General features: G+C 38.5%; 1 protein-coding gene across 5 annotated transcripts in view; it reads left to right on the top strand.

Moving 5' to 3' along the window:
* Positions 1-23,621, top strand: part of SLC2A5 (solute carrier family 2 member 5) — a 924,962-nt gene that overhangs the window by 525,269 nt on the left and 376,072 nt on the right. For all 5 annotated transcript variants that reach the window (XM_053690437.1, XM_053690433.1, XM_053690432.1 and 2 more), the window contains one exon: positions 18,894-19,004. In XM_053690437.1, the coding sequence (XP_053546412.1) occupies positions 18,894-19,004 (111 nt within the window). The remainder of the gene's footprint in view (positions 1-18,893; positions 19,005-23,621) is intronic.

Genomic DNA, 23,621 nt, shown 5'->3' with positions numbered 1-23,621 from the left:
GACCACACCCCTTCTCATTACAGAGATGCACATCACCTAATATGCTTAATTGGTAGTAGGCTTTCGAGCCTATACAGCTTGGAGTAAGACAACATGCATAAAGAGGATGATGTGGTCAAAATACTCATTTGCCTAATAATTCTGCACTCCCTGTATGTACAACAAAGAATATGAGATGACGCAAGAAATCAGCTAGTATATATACATCAATGCAATTTAAATAATATATCATTAAAAGGTGCCAGAAAGGAGAAGAGTATTCCCCCAACAATGTAACTCTAAGCACTGCAATTAAAAAAGAGAAAATTAATAGCACAGAATACACGAGAAAAATAGGTGGGAGGTTAAAATAAATCAAATAACAAGTAAGTGTCACAGTTCCAGATGATTTAAAGTCAGAATAAATGTATATATATATGTTATTACACACACATATATATATATATATATATATATATATATATATAAACAATGGAAAAAATCAGCAGTTCTTCATCGCTGTCTCCCCTAATGGATGTGCACTTACTTCTAAAACCCTCAAATGAGGTAAGGATGTAGCAGAGTTCACAAATGGGCTAATGGGCTAGGCGCCTCCTGTAGTATGGATCAGGTGTGTAGTAGATCTCTGGTCATATGCAGAATCTTGTCACAGATATTAGAACCAGACTCCGTGTGGATACTCCAAGGTCCAATGCTTTTTTATGTAGGCAGGAGACTCTCAATTCCGGTGACCATATAAATGGAAAAAGCCAGAAAAACAGAGCATAGTGTGATACCGTTTAATGATAAAGTTTAAAAGCACAACATACAAGTTTCCACTCACATTTAGAGTCCTCAACACATGAGGTATGAATACAGCATGTTAAAAATGATCCACAGCATCCAAATAGTTAAACAACTGAACCCAAGTATATCCAGTTCAATCCAGGGAACTAGAGGCACCACTCGATCCAGTATACACAGGAGGATACAGTCAATCTTAAAATATTCCTTACGCGTTTCGAAGGGGTTAAAACAGTATTTCCCTTCTTCATCAGAGGTGAAGAAGGGAAATAATAAGTATTTGGTCAATATCAAAAGTTCATCTCAATCCTTTGTTATATATCCTTTGTTGGCAATGACAGAGGTCAAACGTTTTCTGTAAGTCTTCACAAGGTTGTCACACACTGTTGCTGGTATGTTGGCCCATTCCTGCATGCGGATCTCCTCTAGAGCAGTGCTGTTTTGGGGCTGTCGCTGGGCAACACAGACTTTCAACTCCCTCCAAAGGTTTTCTATGGGGTTGAGATCTGGAGACTGGCTAGGTCACTCCAGGACCTTGAAATGCTTCTTACGAAGCCACTCCTTCATTGCCTGGGTGGTGTGTTTGGGATCATTGTCATGCTGAAAGACCCAGCCACGTTTCATCTTCAATGCCCTTGCTGATGAAAGGAGGTATGCACTCAAAATCTCACGATACATGGCCCCATTCATTCTTTCATGTACACGGATCAGTCGTCCTGTTTCCTTTACAGAGAAATAGCCCCAAAGCATGATGTTGCCACCCCCATGCTTCACAGTAGGTATGGTGTTCTCTCTCCTCCAAACACGACAGGTTGTGTTTCTACCAAACAGTTCTACTTTGGTTTCATCTGACCATATGACATTCTCCCAATCCACTTCTGGATCATCCAAATGCTCTCTAGCATACTTACACATGGGCCCGGACATGTACTGGCTTAAGCAGGGGGACACGTCTGGCACTGCAGGATCTGAGTCCCTGGCAGCATAGTGTGTTACTGATGGTAGCCTTTGTTACGTTGGTCCCAGCTCTCTGCAGGTCATTCACTAGGTCCCCCATGTGGTTCTGGGAAGTTTGCTCACCATTCTTGTGATCATTTTGACCCCACAGGGTGAGATCTTGTGTGGAGCCCCAGATCGAGGGAGATTATCAGTGGTCTTGTATGTCTTCCATTTTCTAATTATTGCTCCCACAGTTGATTTCTTCACACCAAGCTGCTTGCCTATTGCAGATTCAGTCTTCCCAGCCTGGTGCAGGTCTACAATTTTGTTTCTGGTGTCCTTCGACAGCTCTTTGGTCTTCACCATAGTGGAGTTTGGAGTGTGACTGTTTGAGGTTGTGGACAGGTGTCTTTTATACTGATAACAAGTTCAAACAGGTGACATTAATACAGGTAATGAGTGGAGGACAGAGGAGCCTCTTAAAGAAGAAGATACAGGTCTGTGAGAGTCAGAAATATATATATATATATATATATATATATATATATATATATATATAGATATGTATGTATGTATGTGTATATATATATATATATATATATATATATATATATATATATATATATAGATATGTATGTATGTGTATATATATATATATATATATATGTGTATGTATATATATATATATATATATGTGTGTGTGTGTGTATATATATATATATGTGTGTATATACAGGGAGTGCAGAATTATTAGGCAAGTTGTATTTTTGAGGATTAATTTTATTATTGAACAACAACCATGTTCTCAATGAACCCAAAAAACTCATTAATATCAAAGCTGAATATTTTTGGAAGTAGTTTTTAGTTTGTTTTTAGTTTTAGCTATTTTAGGGGGATATCTGTGTGTGCAGGTGACTATTACTGTGCATAATTATTAGGCAACTTAACAAAAAACAAATATATACCCATTTCAATTATTTATTTTTACCAGTGAAACCAATATAACATCTCAACATTCACAAATATACATTTCTGACATTCAAAAACAAAACAAAAACAAATCAGTGACCAATATAGCCACCTTTCTTTGCAAGGACACTCAAAAGCCTGCCATCCATGGATTCTGTCAGTGTTTTGATCTGTTCACCATCAACATTGCGTGCAGCAGCAACCACAGCCTCCCAGACACTGTTCAGAGAGGTGTACTGTTTTCCCTCCTTGTAAATCTCACATTTGATGATGGACCACAGGTTCTCAATGGGGTTCAGATCAGGTGAACAAGGAGGCCATGACATTAGATTTTCTTCTTTTATACCCTTTCTTGCCAGCCACGCTGTGGAGTACTTGGACGCGTGTGATGGAGCATTGTCCTGCATGAAAATCATGTTTTTCTTGAAGGATGCAGACTTCTTCCTGTACCACTGCTTGAAGAAGGTGTCTTCCAGAAACTGGCAGTAGGACTGGGAGTTGAGCTTGACTCCATCCTCAACCTGAAAAGGCCCCACAAGCTCATCTTTGATGATACCAGCCCAAACCAGTACTCCACCTCCACCTTGCTGGCGTCTGAGTCGGACTGGAGCTCTCTGCCCTTTACCAATCCAGCCACGGCCCCATCCATCTGGCCCATCAAGACTCACTTTCATTTCATCAGTCCATAAAACCTTAGAAAAATCAGTCTTGAGATATTTCTTGGCCCAGTCTTGACGTTTCAGCTTGTGTGTCTTGTTCAGTGGTGGTCGTCTTTCAGCCTTTCTTACCTTGGCCATGTCTCTGAGTATTGCACACCTTGTGCTTTTGGGCACTCCAGTGATGTTGCAGCTCTGAAATACAGGGAGTGCAGAATTATTAGGCAAATGAGTATTTTGACCACATCATCCTCTTTATGCATGTTGTCTTACTCCAAGCTGTATAGGCTCGAAAGCCTACTACCAATTAAGCATATTCGGTGATGTGCATCTCTGTAATGAGAAGGGGTGTGGTCTAATGACATCAACACCCTATATCAGGTGTGCATAATTATTAGGCAACTTCCTTTCCTTTGGCAAAATGGGTCAAAAGAAGGACTTGACAGGCTCAGAAATGTCAATAATAGTGAGATATCTTGCAGAGGGATCCAGCACTCTTAAAATTGCAAAGCTTCTGAAGCATGATCATCGAACAATCAAGCGTTTCATTCAAAATAGTCAACAGGGTCGCAAGAAGCGTGTGGAAAAACCAAGGCGCAAAATAACTGCCCATGAACTGAGAAAAGTCAAGCGTGCAGCTGCCAAGATGCCACTTGCCACCAGTTTGGCCATATTTCAGAGCTGCAACATCACTGGAGTGCCCAAAAGCACAAGGTGTGCAATACTCAGAGACATGGCCAAGGTAAGAAAGGCTGAAAGACGACCACCACTGAACAAGACACACAAGCTGAAACGTCAAGACTGGGCCAAGAAATATCTCAAGACTGATTTTTCTAAGGTTTTATGGACTGATGAAATGAGAGTGAGTCTTGATGGGCCAGATGGATGGGCCCGTGGCTGGATTGGTAAAGGGCAGAGAGCTCCAGTCCGACTCAGACGCCAGCAAGGTGGAGGTACTGGTTTGGGCTGGTATCATCAAAGATGAGCTTGTGGGGCCTTTTCGGGTTGAGGATGGAGTCAAGCTCAACTCCCAGTCCTACTGCCAGTTTCTGGAAGACACCTTCTTCAAGCAGTGGTACAGGAAGAAGTCTGCATCCTTCAAGAAAAACATGATTTTCATGCAGGACAATGCTCCATCACACGCGTCCAAGTACTCCACAGCGTGGCTGGCAAGAAAGGGTATAAAAGAAGAAAATCTAATGACATGGTCTCCTTGTTCACCTGATCTGAACCCCATTGAGAACCTGTGGTCCATCATCAAATTTACAGATTTACAAGGAGGGAAAACAGTACACCTCTCTGAACAGTGTCTGGGAGGCTGTGGTTGCTGCTGCACACAATGTTTATGGTGAACAGATCAAAACACTGACAGAATCCATGGATGGCAGGCTTTTGAGTGTCCTTGCAAAGAAAGGTGGCTATATTGGTCACTGATTTGTTTTTGTTTTGTTTTTGAATGTCAGAAATGTATATTTGTGAATGTTGAGATGTTATATTGGTTTCACTGGTAAAAATAAATAATTGAAATGGGTATATATTTGTTTTTTGTTAAGTTGCCTAATAATTATGCACAGTAATAGTCACCTGCACACACAGATATCCCCCTAAAATAACTATAACTAAAAACAAACTAAAAACTACTTCCAAAACTATTCAGCTTTGATATTAATTAGTTTTTTGGGTTCATTGAGAACGTGGTTGTTGTTCAATAATAAAATTAATCCTCAAAAATACAACTTGCCTAATAATTCTGCACTCCCTGTATGGCCAAACTGGTGGCAAGTGGCATCTTGGCAGCTGCACGCTTGACTTTTCTCAGTTCATGGGCAGTTATTTTGCGCCTTGGTTTTTTTCACACGCTTCTTGCGACCCTGTTGACTATTTTGAATGAAACGCTTGATTGTTCGATGATCACGCTTCAGAAGCTTTGCAATTTTAAGAGTGCTGCATCCCTCTGCAAGATATCTCACTATTTTTGACTTTTCTGAGCCTGTCAAGTCCTTCTTTTGACCCATTTTGCCAAAGGAAAGGAAGTTGCCTAATAATTATGCACACCTGATATAGGGTGTTGATGTCATTAGACCACACTCCTTCTCATTACAGAGATGCACATCACCTAATATGCTTAATTGGTAGTAGGCTTTCGAGCCTATACAGCTTGGAGTAAGACAACATGCATAAAGAGGATGATGTGGTCAAAATACTCATTTGCCTAATAATTCTGCACTCCCTGTATATATATATATATATGTATATATGTATGTGTGTATACTGTATATATATATATATATATATATATATATATATATATATGTATATATATATATATATATATATATATGTATGTGTATATATATATATGTATATATATATATATATATATATATATATAATGAAGAAAGCGGACAATCCAGGGCAAGTTAAAAACGATATCTTTTATTCACCAACGATAAAAGTTTCCAGGAGGGTCCATATACAGGTTAGCAAGGCAACACAGGCAAACTGAAAGCTAACATGTTTCGGCTATACAGCCGTAATCATAGCTAATTCAGTATACCTGTGGTGCCCTTTTAAAAGCAAAACAAGAAAATAATTGGTCAATCAATACAACCAATGCCTGTGAAGCCTAGCCACCACCTTTAGGATTAACCCTTAATGCAGAATCAGTCTCATTTAACAAATCTAAATAATAAGATTGGATATAGAGAGTCCAATAGAGATAGTATTAGTATTAAAGTGTTATGTAACATAATAAACATATAAAAATACATGATAAAGTATATCAAATATATATAAGCAAAATAGTTCAAACAATCAAATGCTCATCCTGTTTATCATAAAACTTTCCACAGTATGTATTGCAAATACCTTAAGAAGGAGAGAAATATACACGCCAATTCAAAGGTACAAAATGTTTTGCAAATACCCTAAGAAGGAGAGAAATACACACACCAATTTAAACAGTGCAAAATGTTTAGCTACTACCCCAATTGGAACTAGGTTCTAGGACCAACACAACTGACCACCCATCTAGTAGGTATCCCAGAGATGTTAGGGTTATATTACATAGGGCAAATGTGCCCTTAAGGTTCCTTTTTTATTTACTTGTATATAGTGTGTGATATTAACACACTGGAAGCTTTGGCTAGACATGATGTACCTGAGGGATAAACTAAGACTTTGAATAGCTTTGGTGGTTACAAAAATCCCTCTGAGTTTTATCCAATACAGAGTCGGGGTCATATCCTCGAAACTTTTTATAAGCGGGTAGAGGATGACCTGACTAAACTTTCTGAACGTGGGGAGAAATCTGGTAAACAGAATTTGTCCACACGAGAAAGAAAGGCTCTGAAGGAACTCCAGGATATGAAAGAGATCGTTATACGTTCATCTGACAAGGGTGGTTCTGTGGTCATTATGGACAGTGTGGCATATGTTGGTGAGGCTTATCGCCAACTTGAGGATACTGCCCAGTATACACATCTTGACCATGATCCTACAAAGATGTATTTAAGGGAATTGAGATCTCTCTTGGGTGATGGTTTGGAGGATGGGCATTTTGACAGGGCTACTTATGACTATCTTCTAGTCTGTAGCCCTGTGGTGCCCATTTTCCACCATCTCCCCAAAGTCCACAAATCCCTCGAGAATGTTCAGGGACCGCCCATAGTGAGTGGTATAGGGTCACTCTCTGAACATCTCTCTGAGTGGGTGGACGCTATTTTGCACCCTTTTGTTGTGTCCCTGCATAGTTATACTACGGATACTAAGGATGTTATAGGTATCTTGGAGTGTACTCAGTGGAATTATGACAGTTATTCTTGGTTAACAGTGGATGTCGTGGCTCTCTATTCCTCTATACCCCATGAGGAAGGTTTAAGTGCAATTGCATTTTTTCTGGAGGAAAATTCTGATTATACGAGTACATTTATCAACTTTGTACTTAGAGCCACGAGATTCCTGTTGACCCATAACTATTTCCGGTTTGAAGGCAGGTTTTTTCTCCAGAGATGTGGGACTGCTATGGGGGCAAAATTTGCCCCGTCCTTTGCCAACCTGTATATGGGTTGGTGGGAGCGGTCCCACATCTATGGAGATAAAAATACCTACAAGGCCAATGTGGTGCTATATAGGCGTTACATTGATGACCTGCTTTTCATTTGGCAAGGGTCTCAGTGTGAGGTTGAAGGGTTTGTACAGCAACTTAATACCAACAATGTTGGTCTTAGGTTTACATTTGAAAGTCAGTTGCGATCTGTGAATTTTCTTGATATCACACTGACGGGAAATGCCAATGGACATATTTCCATTGATCTGTACAGAAAACCCATAACTAAAAATACTCTTCTACATGAGAGGAGAAGTTGCCACCCGAGGCATGTCCCTTTTGCAGTTGCAAAGGGGCAGCTAATCAGGGTGAAGAGGAATTGCTCTGATGAAATTGCATATACAGAACAGAGCAGGGCAATGAGGGACCGTCTATACCATAGAGGTTACCCTAAACATGTTATTGACAGGGCTCAATCGCAGGTGGATAGGATTGATAGGAGGCACCTTTTAGGAGAACCAGAGAGGGTTAGGACATCATCTGCACAGGTGTCGTCCAAAGTTACATTTGTAACGGATTATAGTGACGAATACCAGGATATTTGTAAAATAGTCAATAAGCATTTTTGCATGTTGGCTGCCGACGACAAATTACAGAACAGTGTAGAGAAAGGTTTGCGCTGCTCTTACAGGCACAGTAAGACAATTGGCAATTGTGTTGCCCCTTCAGAAATTCCACCAGTGACTAGAGATCGCCCAAGTGCGTGGCTTACACATAGGGGTATGTACAGATGCGGCAGGTTCAGGTGCAGACCGTGTGATACGTTCCGGTCATTAGTCACAGGAGAGGAGTTTAAGATCCAGTCCTGCCTCAACTGTACATCCTCCTATGTTATCTACCTCATTACATTTGTCGAGTGTTGCCTGCAATATATAGGTCTTACGACAACTGAGGTTAATATCAGAATACGGAACCATTTGTCAACCATCAAATTGGGTGAGGCTACTACCCCCCTTGTTTAACATTTCAAGAATGTACATCACAAAAGAAATGACACCTTTAGATGGCAAGCCATTGAATATATCAAATCCCCCCTCAGGGGAGGTGACAGGGATAAAATTCTGGGCAAACGTGAAATGTTTTGGGTTTTTAAATTAAAAACTAGGGTACCCAAGGGGCTAAACTCAGAGTACGATTTAATTAACTATTGGAAATAATTTAACTAAGTTTTTCTATATGGAAAACTTAAATACATCTATATTTAATTGTGTATTTAGTTTCCAGTTGTTGATTTTTGACTTCTCTGTGTTGAGCTGTCCATTTGAGAGGAGAAAAATATATATACTTGAAATATATATCTGAACTATATACAAGTAAATAAAAAAGGAACCTTAAGGGCACATTTGCCCTATGTAATATAACCCTAACATCTCTGGGATACCTACTAGATGGGTGGTCAGTTGTGTTGGTCCTAGAACCTAGTTCCAATTGGGGTATTAGCTAAACATTTTGCACTGTTTAAACTGGTGTGTGTATTTCTCTCCTTCTTAGGGTATTTGCAAAACATTTTGTACCTTTGAATTGGCGTGTATATTTCTCTCCTTCTTAGGGTATTTGCAATACATACAACATGATGAGCATTTGATTGTTTGAACTATTTTGCTTATATATATTTGATATACTTTATCATGTATTTGTATATGTTTATTTAAGTGTTTTATGTTACATAACACTATAATACTAATACTATCTCTATTGGACTCTCTATATCCAATCTTATTATTTAGATTTGTTAAATGAGACTGATTCTGCATTAAGGGTTAATCCTAAAGGTGGTGGCTAGGCTTCACAGGCATTGGTTGTATTGATTGACCAATTATTTTCTTGTTTTGCTTTTAAAAGGGCACCACAGGTATACTGAATTAGCTATGATTACGGCTGTATAGCCGAAACATGTTAGCTTTCAGTTTGCCTGTGTTGCCTTGCTAACCTGTATATGGACCCTCCTGGAACCTTTTATCGTTGGCGAATAAAAGATATCGTTTTTAACTTGCCCTGGATTGTCCGCTTTCTTCATTTGTTCTACATTGCCTGAAAATCCAGGGGCAGAATGGGAGCTTAGTGACTTTCTCCCACACTCACATTTAGAAGCAGTAACAGGTTGGACGCATATCACGGCTGTTTGTTGTCTGCGTCGGGGCTGCCTGGATACGCCCCCATCTCTCCCTTCTCTCTCCCTCCCACTTCAACCGGTGAGTGGAGCACATGACGTGTGCATACAGTGGATACCTGAGCAAGTTTTCAGAGGTATGAGGAAGTGACCCCGCGGCTCGGACACACTACGGAGCGGTAATGAATGCATGGTTGTTGTTGCTGGAGCACCGGGTTGCTCGCATTTTACTTGCAATTCCCACCGAGTGTGTGCACTTTAATGCCTAAGCTGTATGCCTCAGGAACTGTCATATCTGATGCTATTTGATTGTTTGGGAGAGACTGCCATCACTGCTATCTGTGGATACAATTGGGTAGATTTGTTTGTTTATATCTACCATATATAAGTGAGAATTTCATATAATAGTTCCGTACCTTTCGGCTCAGTAAAAAAATCTCTTATATTGGACTCTCTCTATATATATATATATATATATATATATAGCTGTGTTCCTTGTTCAGAGAGGAGTTGCCTGGTATTTCGGCGCTGGACTGGCCGTAATGGGCGGGGTCAGACTGATATACTACAGGAGAATTCTACTCTGTGTAAAGCATTACTGGGTTAAAAGAAGATCCACCCAGGTGGTGAATCGCCATAGAACAGGCTAACAATGATATTGAGCTGGTTGTTCGTTCCTGTGAGTGCATTTTTCTCTAGTCTCCCTATGTGAAAAAGGGTAACCCAGACGTGGACCCCTTGCTCAGTGTGCTTAGAGGAATACTGCTACACCTCTCTGACGAGACCCAATGAAGGCCGAAACGATCGTCTGGTGTTGCTGTGTTCCTTGTTCAGAGAGGAGTTGCCTGGTATTTCGGCGCTGGACTGGCCGTAATGGGCAGGGTCAGACTGATATACTACAGTAGAATTCTACTCTGTGAAAAGCATTACTGGGCTAAAAGAAGTTGCACCCAGGTGGTGAATCACCATAGAACAGGCTAACAATGATATTGAGCTGGTTGTTCATTCCTGTTAGTGCATTTCTCTCTAGTCTCCCTATATATATGTATATATATATATATATATATATATATATATATATATATATATATATGTATGAGTTAACCCTCCTTGTTGGTTCATAATCAAATTGAACCACTTTAACCCCTTAACGACCGAGGACGTGCAGGGTACGTCCTCAGAAAAAAGGCAGTTAACGCCTGAGAACGTACCCTGCACGTCCTCGGTGTGGAAAGCAGCTGGAAGCGATCCTGCTCGCTTCCAGCTGCTTTCCGGTTATTGCAGTGATGCCTCGATATGGAGGCATCCTGCAATAACCTTTCACGGCCATCCGATGCAGAGAGAGCCACTCTGTGGCCCTCTCTGCACCGGACATCGATGGCCGGTATCGTTGGTGGGTGGGAGCCGGTATGGGAGGTGGGTGGCGGCCATCGATGGCCCTGGTCATGTGGAGGGGGGCGGGATCGTGGGCGGGGGAGTCCGGGGGCGCGCGCGAGTGCGCGCACGTGCACAAGGGGGCGGGGGCGGGCGCGTGTACGGGGAGGGAGCGGGTGGGAACCGCTACACTATAGAAAAAATGTGTCCCCAAAACAATAAAAGTGGGACAAAATTTAAATAAATAAAAAAGCCCTTGTGTGATTTAGGTGGTGGGGGGAGGGTGGGGGGCGATTGAGCTACACTACAGAAATTTAAAAAAAAAAAATAATAAACATTTGATTGTTCAAAATGGGTACTGGCAGACAGCTGCCAGTACCCAAGATGGCCCCCAATAAGGCTGAGAGGGAGGCGTAGAGAGCTGTTTTGGGGGGGATCAGGGAGGTTGGGGGTTAAGGGGGGGATCCTAAACACAGCATATGTAAATATGCTTTTTTTTTTTTTTCTTTAAAAAAAAAACTTTTATTTTAGTACTGGCAGACTTTCTGCCAGTACTTAAGATGGCGGGGACAATTGTGGGGTGGGGGAGAGAAGGGAGCTGTTTGGGAGGGATCAGGGGGTGGGATGTGTCAGGTGGGAGGCTGATCTCTACACTAAAGCTAAAATTAACCCTGCAATCTCCCTACAAATTACCTAATTAACCCCTTCACTGCTAGCCATAATACACGTGTGATGCGCAGCAGCATTTAGCGACTTTCTAATTACCATAAAGCAACGCCAAAGTCATATATGTCTGCTATTTCTGAACAAAGGGCATCCCAGAGAAGCATTTACAACCATTTGTGCCATAATTGCACAAGCTGTTTGTAAATAATTTCAGTGAGAAACCTAAAATTGTGAAAAAATTAACATTTTTTTTTACTTTGATCGCATTTGGCGGTGAAATGGTGGCATGAAATATACCAAAATGGGCCTAGATCAATACTTGGGGTTGTCTACTACACTACACTAAAGCTAAAATTAACCCTAGAAGCTCCCTACATGCTCCCTAATTAACCCCTTCAATGCTGGGCATAATACACGTATTGTGCGCAGTGGCATTTAGCAGCCTTCTAATTACCAAAAAGCAAAGCCAAAGCCATATATGTCTGCTATTTCTGAACAAAGGGGATCCCAGAGAAGCATTTACAACCATTTATTCTATAATTGCATAAGTTGTTTGTAAATAATTTCAGTGAGAAACCTAAAGTTTGTGAAAAAATTTGTGAAAAAGTGAACAATTTTTTTTATTTGATCGCATTTGGCGGTGAAATAGTGGCATGAAATATACCAAAATGGGCCTAGATCAATACTTTGGGATGTCTTCTAAAAAAAAATATATACATGTCAATAGATATTCAGGGATTCCTGAAAGATATTAGTGTCCCAATGTAACTAGCGCTAATTTTGAAAAAAAGTGGTTTGGAAATAGCAAAGTGCTACTTGTATTTATGGCCCTATAACTTGCAAAAAAAGCAAAGAAGATGTAAACATTGGGTATTTCTAAACTCAGGACAAAATTTAGAAACTATTTAGCATGGGTGTTTATTGGTGGTTGTAGATGTGTAACAGATTTTGGGGGTCAAAGTTAGAAAAAGTGTGTTTTTTCCATTTTTCCTTCATATTTTATAATGTTTTTTATAGTAAATTATAAGATATGATGAAAATAATGGTATCTTTTGAAAGTCCATTTAATGGCGAGAAAAACGGTATATAATATGTGTGGGTACAGTAAATGAGTAAGAGGAAAATTACAGCTAAACACAAACACCGCAAAAATGTAAAAATAGCCTTGGTCCCAAACGGACAGAAAATGGAAAAGTGCTGCGGTCATTAAGGGGTTAAAGAATTTAAGACACCAAAAACAGAAAATAGTATATAGGAATCATTTTATTATCTAGATACCTATTTAGGCTACTAATTTACCATGTATATCTCAGTTGCTTGATAGAATTCTGTTTGTATATTTTGAAATCATGAAAGATATTATTCCCTTGGCTCACAACCTGTGTGGTTGTTTCCAGGGCAAAAGTCTCATTAAGATCATATTCCCATTCACTTTCACTGAAACCAGCCATGATACCACCGTTATTCGGTGTCTTCTACAGTGACCTGCCACAAACCACCAGGGGTTAGTCTATCCCAATATCAGCTCGGTGCAACAGAAAAGACCTTAAAGTCTACTTTGTAATATAAAGAAATTTGACCAGCTGTGGTTTCTAACTTGTGCAGACTACTGGTTCTTGTGTCTATCACTGACTTGCATATTTCACCAGGGGCATTTTTTATTTTTGGTTCATGAGTTTGTGCCGGAATAAGGGTATTTCTCTTTTTCTCTTTAAATTCTTAATATTATACACTCCATTACCCCTGTGCATCAGAGTAGCAACAGGTATTTTTTGCTTCTCTGACACTCAGCCAGTTCAATTAATTCCCAACCACGGCTGGTCAAATGTATTTATATGTATGTATATATATATATATATATATATACTGTATATATATATATATATGTGTGTATATATATATGTATATATGTTTGCGTGTGTGTATATATATATATATAATGTATATGTGTATATATATATTCAATGTAAGTAGTAAAGCACTCCAAGGAATTCTGTTCAGGACTGCATCCGTCCGTCTTGCCCAGGGTGCACTTCAATGCACCATATAACATCAAAAAAAGGAAGGCACTCCCTGGGTCTTGTCATAAGATAACTTTAATAAGTGACGTTTCAGGGTTATCCCCGTTTTCAAACAAACAAACCTGATAACAACAGTGTACTCACCCAATATATAACAAACAACACCTCTGCAATCCAGTGTGACGCTGCCGACAGCGTTCCCGGAAGTGACTCCTCCCCTCTTGGTTGCGCTACGTAACCTTTGTAACTATGGCAACCAGATGCAATGTCAGCAGAGTCTACTGGAAAAAAGAAGACAGCATAACTTCATATTTTCAGGCATAATATAACATAGAGGTACAATAATAAATGGTTTCTATGTACTGTCATAATACACTCATGTGCCCTATATATACATAAGATGGACAATAGATGAAAACAGCAGCATACGAAAATCAGTATATATCTAGCTAAAGGATAATAATATACCTCTCTCTTTGCACCATAGTATCTGTTCTACGTTAATGCAGCAAAAAAGGGTACTTGAGTTTAAGGATAGCAGCCAAAACATAATAGTACTCTTAATGGTCATATCTCCAATTATATATAATAGTGGTCAATGCAATTGTGCTATAAAAATAATGCTTTCAAATTGATAATATACTGACCAAATTGCCATAAAACATAAATTGAATACTAGCAAAATGTATGCAAAAACTAGCACAGTATAAAAGATTAGCACCATATGTTAAAATTAGCACAATGTAAGAAATTGGCACAGTATAGAAAATTAGTGCAGTGTGTGATTAACACAATACAAAAAGTAAAAATTAATTTAAACATAGTTGTCAGTTATTCTTCACACTCTCCATCTAAATAATTTTCTTTTAATAATTTTCTGAGGATAGATCCTACAGCCATGATAAAACGTATCCATAAAAAACAGTGCCAATCTAGATGCACATTCAATCCTTGTGGTGTCATAATCCCCAAGGTGTGTGTATATATATATATATATGTGTGTGTGTGTATATAAATATATATATATATATATATATATTATATATATATATATATATATATATATGTGTGTGTATATAAATATATATATATATATGTGTGTATGTATGTGTATTTACAAACATATATACACATATAAACACAAAAATACATATGTACACATATATACATACATACATTGGAGCCCTTTGCAGTTAAGTAGATGAAAACATGAAAAATCATATTTATGCAATATTCATATTTAATAAAGTGTTATACTGTTTTTCACTGTAAATATTTCACATTCTAATTTGAATTGCTCATAGAGGAATATGTTCTAAGTATTTATAAATAGCTATTCCTATATAAATCTATATACCTATATAAAACTATACCTATATTATTTATAAATATAATTTGTGCAATTAAACACCAGATATATATAGAAATATGTATTTATGAATAAATAGAACATATTCTGCTATTCTAATACAAGCAAAAACCCTACTTCTGGCACAGTTAGCGTGCAAGCGGGATTGTTAAATACCGCTCCACATGTAATCTAGCCCATAGACTTTTGGGGTTGTAGAAAAAAAGAGGATCCCATGTAGAATTTGTCTCCTAAAAAAAAAAACTTTATTGGGGTCTGTACACATTTCAGATATTTTGTCTCTCTCTAAATATCCCCTCTCCATTAAAACCCCTTTTTCTGACTTTAATTAATTTTTTTTTTTACTTTCAGGGGCTTTGGTGCTTATCAAAACCACCAATTGAAAAAGCTGGTGATTCTTTCTCAAATCATGGGTCTTAATTGACTTTAGCTGCTAAGGGAGCTGATGTAGAGTTTAAATCCCATAACCCAGCTTCCTTGCAGCTACACTAACCCTGCCCCTTTGTGACATCGCCATGTGTTTTTGGCAACATTATTGCCTTGAGAGTGCTGCACACTAGGCCACCTACGATCCTCCGCTTGTATTATGGGGACCGCTAAAAACAGCTTCAGATAGGTTATCCCAACGCATGATGAGAACGGCTTGTCATAAGCACAAATTCCTTATTGAACAGGTTAAACAACGTTCCAATTTACTTCTATTATCTGATTTGCTTTGTTATTTTGGAATCCTTTGTTGAAGAGTAAAACAAGGTAGGCTGATAGAAGCTTAGGAGCATGCACATATTTGCCATCAGTGTTTGCAACAATGTATAACATTGCTATAAACATTGTTGCAAACATTGCTGCCAGACACGTGCAAGCTCACCTAGGATTAATTTTTAGAAAGGGATACTAATAGAACCAAAGAAAATTTTGAAATAGAACTAAATTGGGAAGTTGTTTTAAAAATTATGCTTTATCCAATTCATTTAAAGGGATATTCCATCCAAAATTGGAATCCACATGGATGTATTTCAGTTTGGAATAGAAGTATTTTTGTAATATAAATGTGTAATCAAAAATGCTTGTAATAAAAGTTATAGCTGTTTCAAAAGTATATTTAAGTATGCACTGTGCACAAGCATTTTAAACATAGCAGTTGCTCAGAGAGCCTATAATGTGCTTGTTCCATCTGGTAATGACTCAATTTGTTAATTACTGACATAAAAAGCCCCACTTGTGCTCTGAGCAGCTGCAGTATTTAAAATGCTTGTGCACTGAGAATAGCTATGCTTCGCATGCATGTGCAGAGAAAAATGTTAACACTAAAACAGTGATACTAGAATAATTTTTGCCAATACAGGTATATTGCAAATATGTTTCTATTCAATGATGTATTTCATCTATGTGCATTTCAATTTTGACCAGAATATCCCTTTAAGTTTAATTTTTGTTTTTAAATTCTGTCTGTCCCTCTAGCATATATACATTAGTTATAATATATGTGTCATGATATTAGTGATGCATTGGCAATATTACATATTTCTCTAAAAGGTAACTACTAAGCTTTCCATCTTCTGACTTAGTTAAAGGGATATTAAACAGTGCTCCTTTAGTAAAAACAAATATGTTTAATCAAAGTAAACATAAAAAGGAACAGATTGTGACGAAAAAAAAAAAAAACAGCAACAAACTTAATTGTATTCTTTCAAAATAAGCACTTATAAGCACAAAAAAATCTCACTGAAGCCACTGCCTGCAGTTAGATAAGAGAGCAAACATGTTGACAACTTAGTTTGCATTCTGCCTGTTCTGAGCATGAGCAAACTGGATTCCCTATTTATCTAGTATTCACTTAATAACAAACCAGCTCATTACTCTAGAAGTTTTATGGCTTGCTGTAGAGACCACAGCCTCCTATGTGACAGGAAATAATGAACACTGCATGAATGAAGTTTATAAAAAAGAAATAAAAGGTAAAATCCATTTAAAAAGCTGACTATTATGTATCAGTGGCGGCTGGTGACTTTTGAAGATAGGGGAGCACTAGCCCCGCCCCTCAGATGGCTCCGCCCACTTTAGTGTGTGTGTGTATATATACATACATACACACACACACATAGCCCACACACACAGCCCCCCCGCATACACACACACAGCCCCCCCCACACACACACACACAGCCCCCCCCCACACACACACACAGCCCCCCCAAAACACACACACACAGCCCCCCCAAAACACACACACACTGCGCCCCAAAACACACACACACAGCCCCCCCAAAACACACACAGAGAGAGAAGGGACTGGAAAGCACGTTGTATTTAGTATAAAGTTACTAGCAGTGTTATATATATATATATATATATATATATATATATATATATATATATATATATGTAGATATACATATATATGTAGATATACATTGTATTGAACTAATTATATATATATATATATATATATATATATATATATATACACATATACACACACACACATTTTTCTACAGTTCAAGAATACTTTAAAATAAAATCAGAATATGTGCATTAAATAAAAGGGAGGAAATAATAAAACAACATCTTAAAACAAATGTTACCTCCAGAATATCCTCCAGATCATTAGATCATTGAGGGTCAGGCAGCTTTGCTTAGCAAGTATCTTCAGTTTGTTAGTTTTATAAAGTTCAGTGGCTTTCTCCCAGTTGGGCTCCTCCAGCACTTGGAATATGGCAGCCCCTATGGCCAGGTAGAAGATGATGGCAGATGTGAGGAGGGGCCCCCTGTCTACCATGGTAGCACTAGCAGCTGGTGAAGTTGCCCGGACAGTGGGGCACAGAGTTGGCACCGAGAGCAGCTGCTTCCTCAGCTAACAGCTGTTTGAATCTGGTGTCCTGCTGCGCATGCGCACAAACTTCTCCAAGAGTAATGTAGCACTATGCTGCGGGGAGTTCATGTCCCAGAGCCCCGCATACAGATAGGCTGAGGTCCCTCCACTTGCTGAGCTGGGCTGCTGGTGTGTGGGAGGCGTCTGATGCGGCCGCCCCTGCTTGTTGCTACTGACAGTGCGGGACACATGAGGCTCTGCTGCTCAGCACTCCGCTCAGGTTCATTATTTGTAGTGAGGAGGGGAAGAGTGAAGACGGGCTGAGAAAGGAGGAGATAGGGGCAGGAGGGATCCTGTGCGATCAGCCGGGGAATACACTGTGATCTTTGTTTATTGCTGTATATAAATTACCCTGGGTGTATTGCTGGGGCAGGAGTGGAGTGTGCCTGAGAGGGTAGGGCAGGGGACACTCACAGCCTGGCAGTCCATCCCAGCTCCGCCTCCTCGCTGCCTCTCTGCCCTCAAGACAATACTCCTCCTCCCACACACACAGCTCTTAGTTTGCAAGTGTCACGTGACAGCTGGCTCTCGCACACTAAGAGCTGTGCAGTTAGGAGACCTATGGGCTGGCCTGTAGGTGGCACTGCAGTCAATGCAGTTTTTAAGTGGAAAGGTCTTTTGCCTATACTTCTACCTATCGCACTGCACAGCATGTGCGATATAGATAGAAGTATTAGGCAAAAGACCATTCCACTTTAAAACTGCATTGACTGCAAATAAATAAATAATTAAAAAAAGCAATTTTAATGGAGCCTGGAGGATTTTTTAATTTAAATAAGCAAAAAAGGTTTAAAAATGTAATTATTTTTTTTATTTCTCAATCTTTTTTTTTTTTTCTTTTCAGGGGTCAGGGGGTTCATCATGGGTCAGGGGGTTGGTCAGGGGGTTCACGTGCTCAAGTGCTCCTATAGAGGAGCCTCCACTGTTATGTATTACTAATTTTCTATTTTCTAATATTTGTAGCCTAAAATATTTAATCCTTACAGGGTAAGTTGACATTTTCCTAATAAATATGTTTTGTCTACAGGTTTATTACTATGCAGACAGCATATACCTTTCAGCTGGGGTGGAAGCGAACACTGTCCAGTATGTAACTGTGGCAACAGGAGCAGTCAATGTTGTGATGACTTTAGCTGCGGTATGACCCTCTGTATAGCTATAGACCTATTTTTCTACAGTTAAAGTGACAGTCTACTCCAGAATGTTTATTGTTTCAAAAGATAATCCCTTTATTACTCATTCCTCAGTTTTGCATAACTAACACTGTTATATTAAAGGGACAGTCTACACCAGAATTTTTATTGTTTAAAAAGATCGATAATCCCTTTATTACCCATTCCCTAGTTTTGCATAACCAACACAGTTATATAAATGCACATTTCACCTCTGTGATTATCTTGTATCTAAGCCTCTGCAAACTGCCCCCTCATTTCAGTGCTTTTGACAGATATCCATTTTAGCCAATCAGAGCTGGCTCACTGGAACTCCACGTACATGAGCATAGTGTTATCTATATGACACACATAAACTAATACCCTCTAGTGGTGAAAAGCTGTCAAAATGCCCTGAGAGAAGAGGCAGCCTTCACAGGCTTAGAAATTAGCAAATGAACCTCCTAGGTTTAGCTTTCAACTAAGAATACCAAGAGAACAAAGCAAAATTGGTGATAAAAGTACATTGGAAAATTCTTTAAAATTACATTCTCTATCTGAATAATAAAAGTTTATTTTGGACTAGACTGTCCCTTTAATATACTTTTTACCTATGTGATTACTCTGTATCTAAGCCTCTGCAGACTGCCCCCTTATCTCAGTTCTTTTGACAGACTTGCATTATAGCCTATCAGTGCTGGCTCATAAATAACTCCACTGAAGTGAGCACAATGTTATCTTAAAGGGCCACTAAACCCAAAATCTTTCTTTCATGATTCAGATAGAGAATAGACATTTAAACAACATAACAATTTACTTCTATTATTTATTTTGCTTCATTTTTTTACCTATCCTTAGTTGAAGAAAAAGCAATGCACATGGTGAGCCAATCACACAAAGCTTTCTATGTGCAGCAACCAATCAGCAGCTGCTGAGCATATCTAGATATGCTTTTTAGCAAAGAATATCAAGAGAATAAAACAAATTAGATAATATAAGTAAATTAGAAAGAAGTTTAAAATTGCATTCTCTTTCTAAATCATGAAAGAAAAAATATGTGGGTGTCATGTCCCTTTAATGTCACATATGAACTAGTGCTGTCTTCAAGGGCTTAGAAATTAGCATAAGAGCCTACCTAGTTTTAGCTTTTAACAAAGAATATCAAGAGGACAAACAAATATTATGATAAAAGTAAGTTGGAAAGTTGTTTAAAATTGCATGCCCTATCTGAATCATGACAGTTTAGTTTTTACTAGATTGTCCATTTAAATTACCCACCAAATGCCAAGATTAGTGGAACACTATCAATATTGCAGGCTAGCGCTATGAATGGTTAAAAATTGCAGCCGCACTAAACATCACTTATATTACAAGTTGTGAGATATAACAGTGCTAGAAAATGTTTTTGTGTATGGAGACCTGAAGTAAAGTGTTAGGGTTAGAATAAAGGTATATGCAAAAACGTAAAACATATTAAAATAAATTGTGTGTAATTGTAACATATGTACATAAAATACACATATTTACATACACACATACAAATATATAAACATATATATACAAATACTTTGTCATCTACAATATCACATTAAAACAATTAACATCACTTTTTATTTTAAAAATATAAATAGGTAAAATAGTTTTGTTCTTCACTATATTAAATCTATAATTTGTAGCACGCCCCAGAGAAGTCTATAAGGTGAGGGATTTAAGCGAGGCCGTCCTACCTTTTTAGTTAATCTGCACCCAAATTTGTACTGTAGTGTTTTATACATATAATATAGGGCATTTGGAGACAAATAAATTAGTAAAATAATAAGAATGTTTAATGGTATTTGTACCATACGATTTGATTCTAACACAAGAAGAATTCCACTTTACAGCAAAAAGGACAACCAGAATAATTTTGGTAATTCCCACAGTCACCATTTTACTTTGTAAGTTTAGGGTTTCGGTGTTATTTTTTTTATAATAATTGTTTTGCAATTGTGTGTTTATTGCCCTTTGCTTAATTGCCTTGTCTATATACCATCCAATTTTATGCATTTCTTTTTAATTTGTTATGCACTGTGAACCTTTTTTTCAGATTAAAATATAAATTTAATTTGACTGTTTTTGTGCTTTAGTAACTGAATTCACAGCTTCCCTGTGCTTGGGTATAACATTTTGTTTTTCGTTAGGTTTATTGCAACTGTAATTTAGGGGTAGCACAAAAAGCCCTGAGTAATACATTTTTGGGTGGTGGTAGCAAATGTTCATGTTTGGGGAAGTGTAAGTAGTATTTTGGGGATTAATGTGGGTTGGCTCTTATGTCCTGGTAAGGATTTGGGATAAGGTAGCTTGAGACCCTGTGAGGTTAACCCTTTAATGCCCACACTCTTACTGTTGTCACATCTTGGTAGGTAGCTCTGTCTAGCAAGCTGGTAGCAGAGGTACATATTTGTGAACATTAATTTTTGGGGTGGTGTATGTTTTGGGGTTAAATTGTTGGCTTGTAGGTCATGGTAGTGATTTGGGAAACTGTTGCTGGTTACCATGGGTTGTTAACCCCTTCATGCCTGCACCTTCCCCACTGTCCCAGTTGGACATGTAGTCCTGTGTGTGACAAATTGGAGGCAAAGGCTGGCCGTTAGCCCTGCCTGGAGTAAATAGAAAGTTAAGTTTAGTTAACCCTGTGTTGTACACTAGTGATACTGGTTATAATGAATAGGGGTTTGAGAGTAATTAACCTCTTGTTACCCTTGTCCCCTTACACCTTCACAGGAATGGGTGTTATTGGTGTAGTACCCTCTCTCCATGACAGATCCATCTCTTTGTATAGGTTAACTAGATTGCCTTATGTCAGTCTCTCGTTTACAGGCTATCAGTTATTTGGTCTTGCTTGGATTTGCTTTAAAGAACGCCCTTTTTGTTCGGATAAAATAAGCTCATAAAGGTTTTTTGGCTCTGTTGGGCCATTTCTAAATACTATGGGCTCTACGTACTACTCAGCAGAGGCTGCTTTGGAGTCTTTGCAATGCAGTCTTGCATATGTGGGCCTGCTTACTGCAAGTTGCAAAGCTGTGGTCATATGGCTACTGCTTTGTAATCTCTCCCCCACCTCTGAGATGCGGAGATAAATAACCCCAAACTTTTTTTATTTGAGTAATTAACAGGCGCTGCTCTTGCACAACCAATCAGGGGTGGTGCTGCAAAAGCAAATATTTGTGCAATAGAACATATGGGAATTTTCCACTGTCCGCTCGTCTCGAAAATGGGTGGACAGTTTTCCAAGTGCCCATATTAAGTTATAAGTCATATCAGTTCATAGGTGGTCTCAGTCTTCAGTTTTGTTTTATCAATATACTTACATTAGTAAGCTTGATCATAGACATTCAAAGATTGGGAACTTTATATTAAATGATGGTGAATACAGGTGAGCCAATGGTAAGAGGCATATATTTGCAGCCACCAGTCAGCAGCTAGCTCCTACTGTGCTTTGCTGCTCCTGAGCCCACCTAGCTATGTTTTTCAACAAATGATACCAAGAGAATACAGAAAAATAAATTGGAAAGTTGTTTAAACTTACATTCTCTTTCTCAATTAAAAAATTGTGGGTTTTAGATTCCTTTAAGTGCTAGTTTTTGAGCTCTCAATATTTACTCATTTAGTTGCCATGTTGTTGCTCTCTAAACTACCCATGGACAGCGCTGCAGAATCTGTTGGCGCTTTCTAAACAAAAATAATAATAATAAAATGTTCTTTTTCTTCAGTTTTTGTACTATATTAAAGGAGCATAAAACCCAAATTGTCTTTCATGATTCAGATAGCACATATAATTTTAAACAACCTTCTAATTTACTTCTTTCATCAAATTTGCTTTAATCTCTTGATATCATTTGTTGAAGGAGCAGCAGTGCAATACTGGGAGCTAGCTGAACACAGGTGAGCCAATGGTAAGAGGCATATATTTGCAGCCACCAGTCAGCAGCTAGCTCCTACTGTGCTTTGCTGCTCCTGAGCCCATCTAGCTATATAGAAATAAATTGGAAAGTTGATTAAACTTACATGCTGTTTCTCAATTAGATTCCTTTAAGTGCTAGTTTTTGATCTCTCAATATTTACTCATTTAGTTACCATGTTGTTGTTCTCTAAACTATCAACAGATTTATTTAAACCATGGGACCTAAAAGTTCTCCATTACTTTCAATACAACTTCCCATGTAGTTTGTTTCACGCTGTTGTGACTCGATATAGTAACATAGGGGCCAATTAGCTAAAGGTGAAAAATTGTAATCTTAAATTGCATCAAAAATCCTATCAAAATTGTGCAGCAAAAATTGTTATTAAAAACTTAAAATTTGAATGTAAATTGCACAGAAATAAATCATATAAAATATGCAGTGTAAATCAAAATTTAAGGACACTGGGGGCGCGATCCGATATACGACACAGGTTTCGGCGCAAGCGTGGAAACCTGCGCCGCCCGTAGTTTCAGCTCGCACATCGAGCTATCACATATACGGCGCCGGCAGTTGCTAAAGTGCCGTAAGTCGGACAAACTAGCGATGTCCAGAAATAAGCGTAAGTACAAATTTCTGGAGTCGCCAGAAAAATAGCGAGAC

Source organism: Bombina bombina, chromosome 8 (assembly GCF_027579735.1).
Source record: "Bombina bombina isolate aBomBom1 chromosome 8, aBomBom1.pri, whole genome shotgun sequence".
NCBI lineage: Eukaryota > Metazoa > Chordata > Amphibia > Anura > Bombinatoridae > Bombina > Bombina bombina.
Note: the sequence above shows the minus strand (reverse complement) of the source record. Positions and strands in the feature narration are given on the sequence as shown.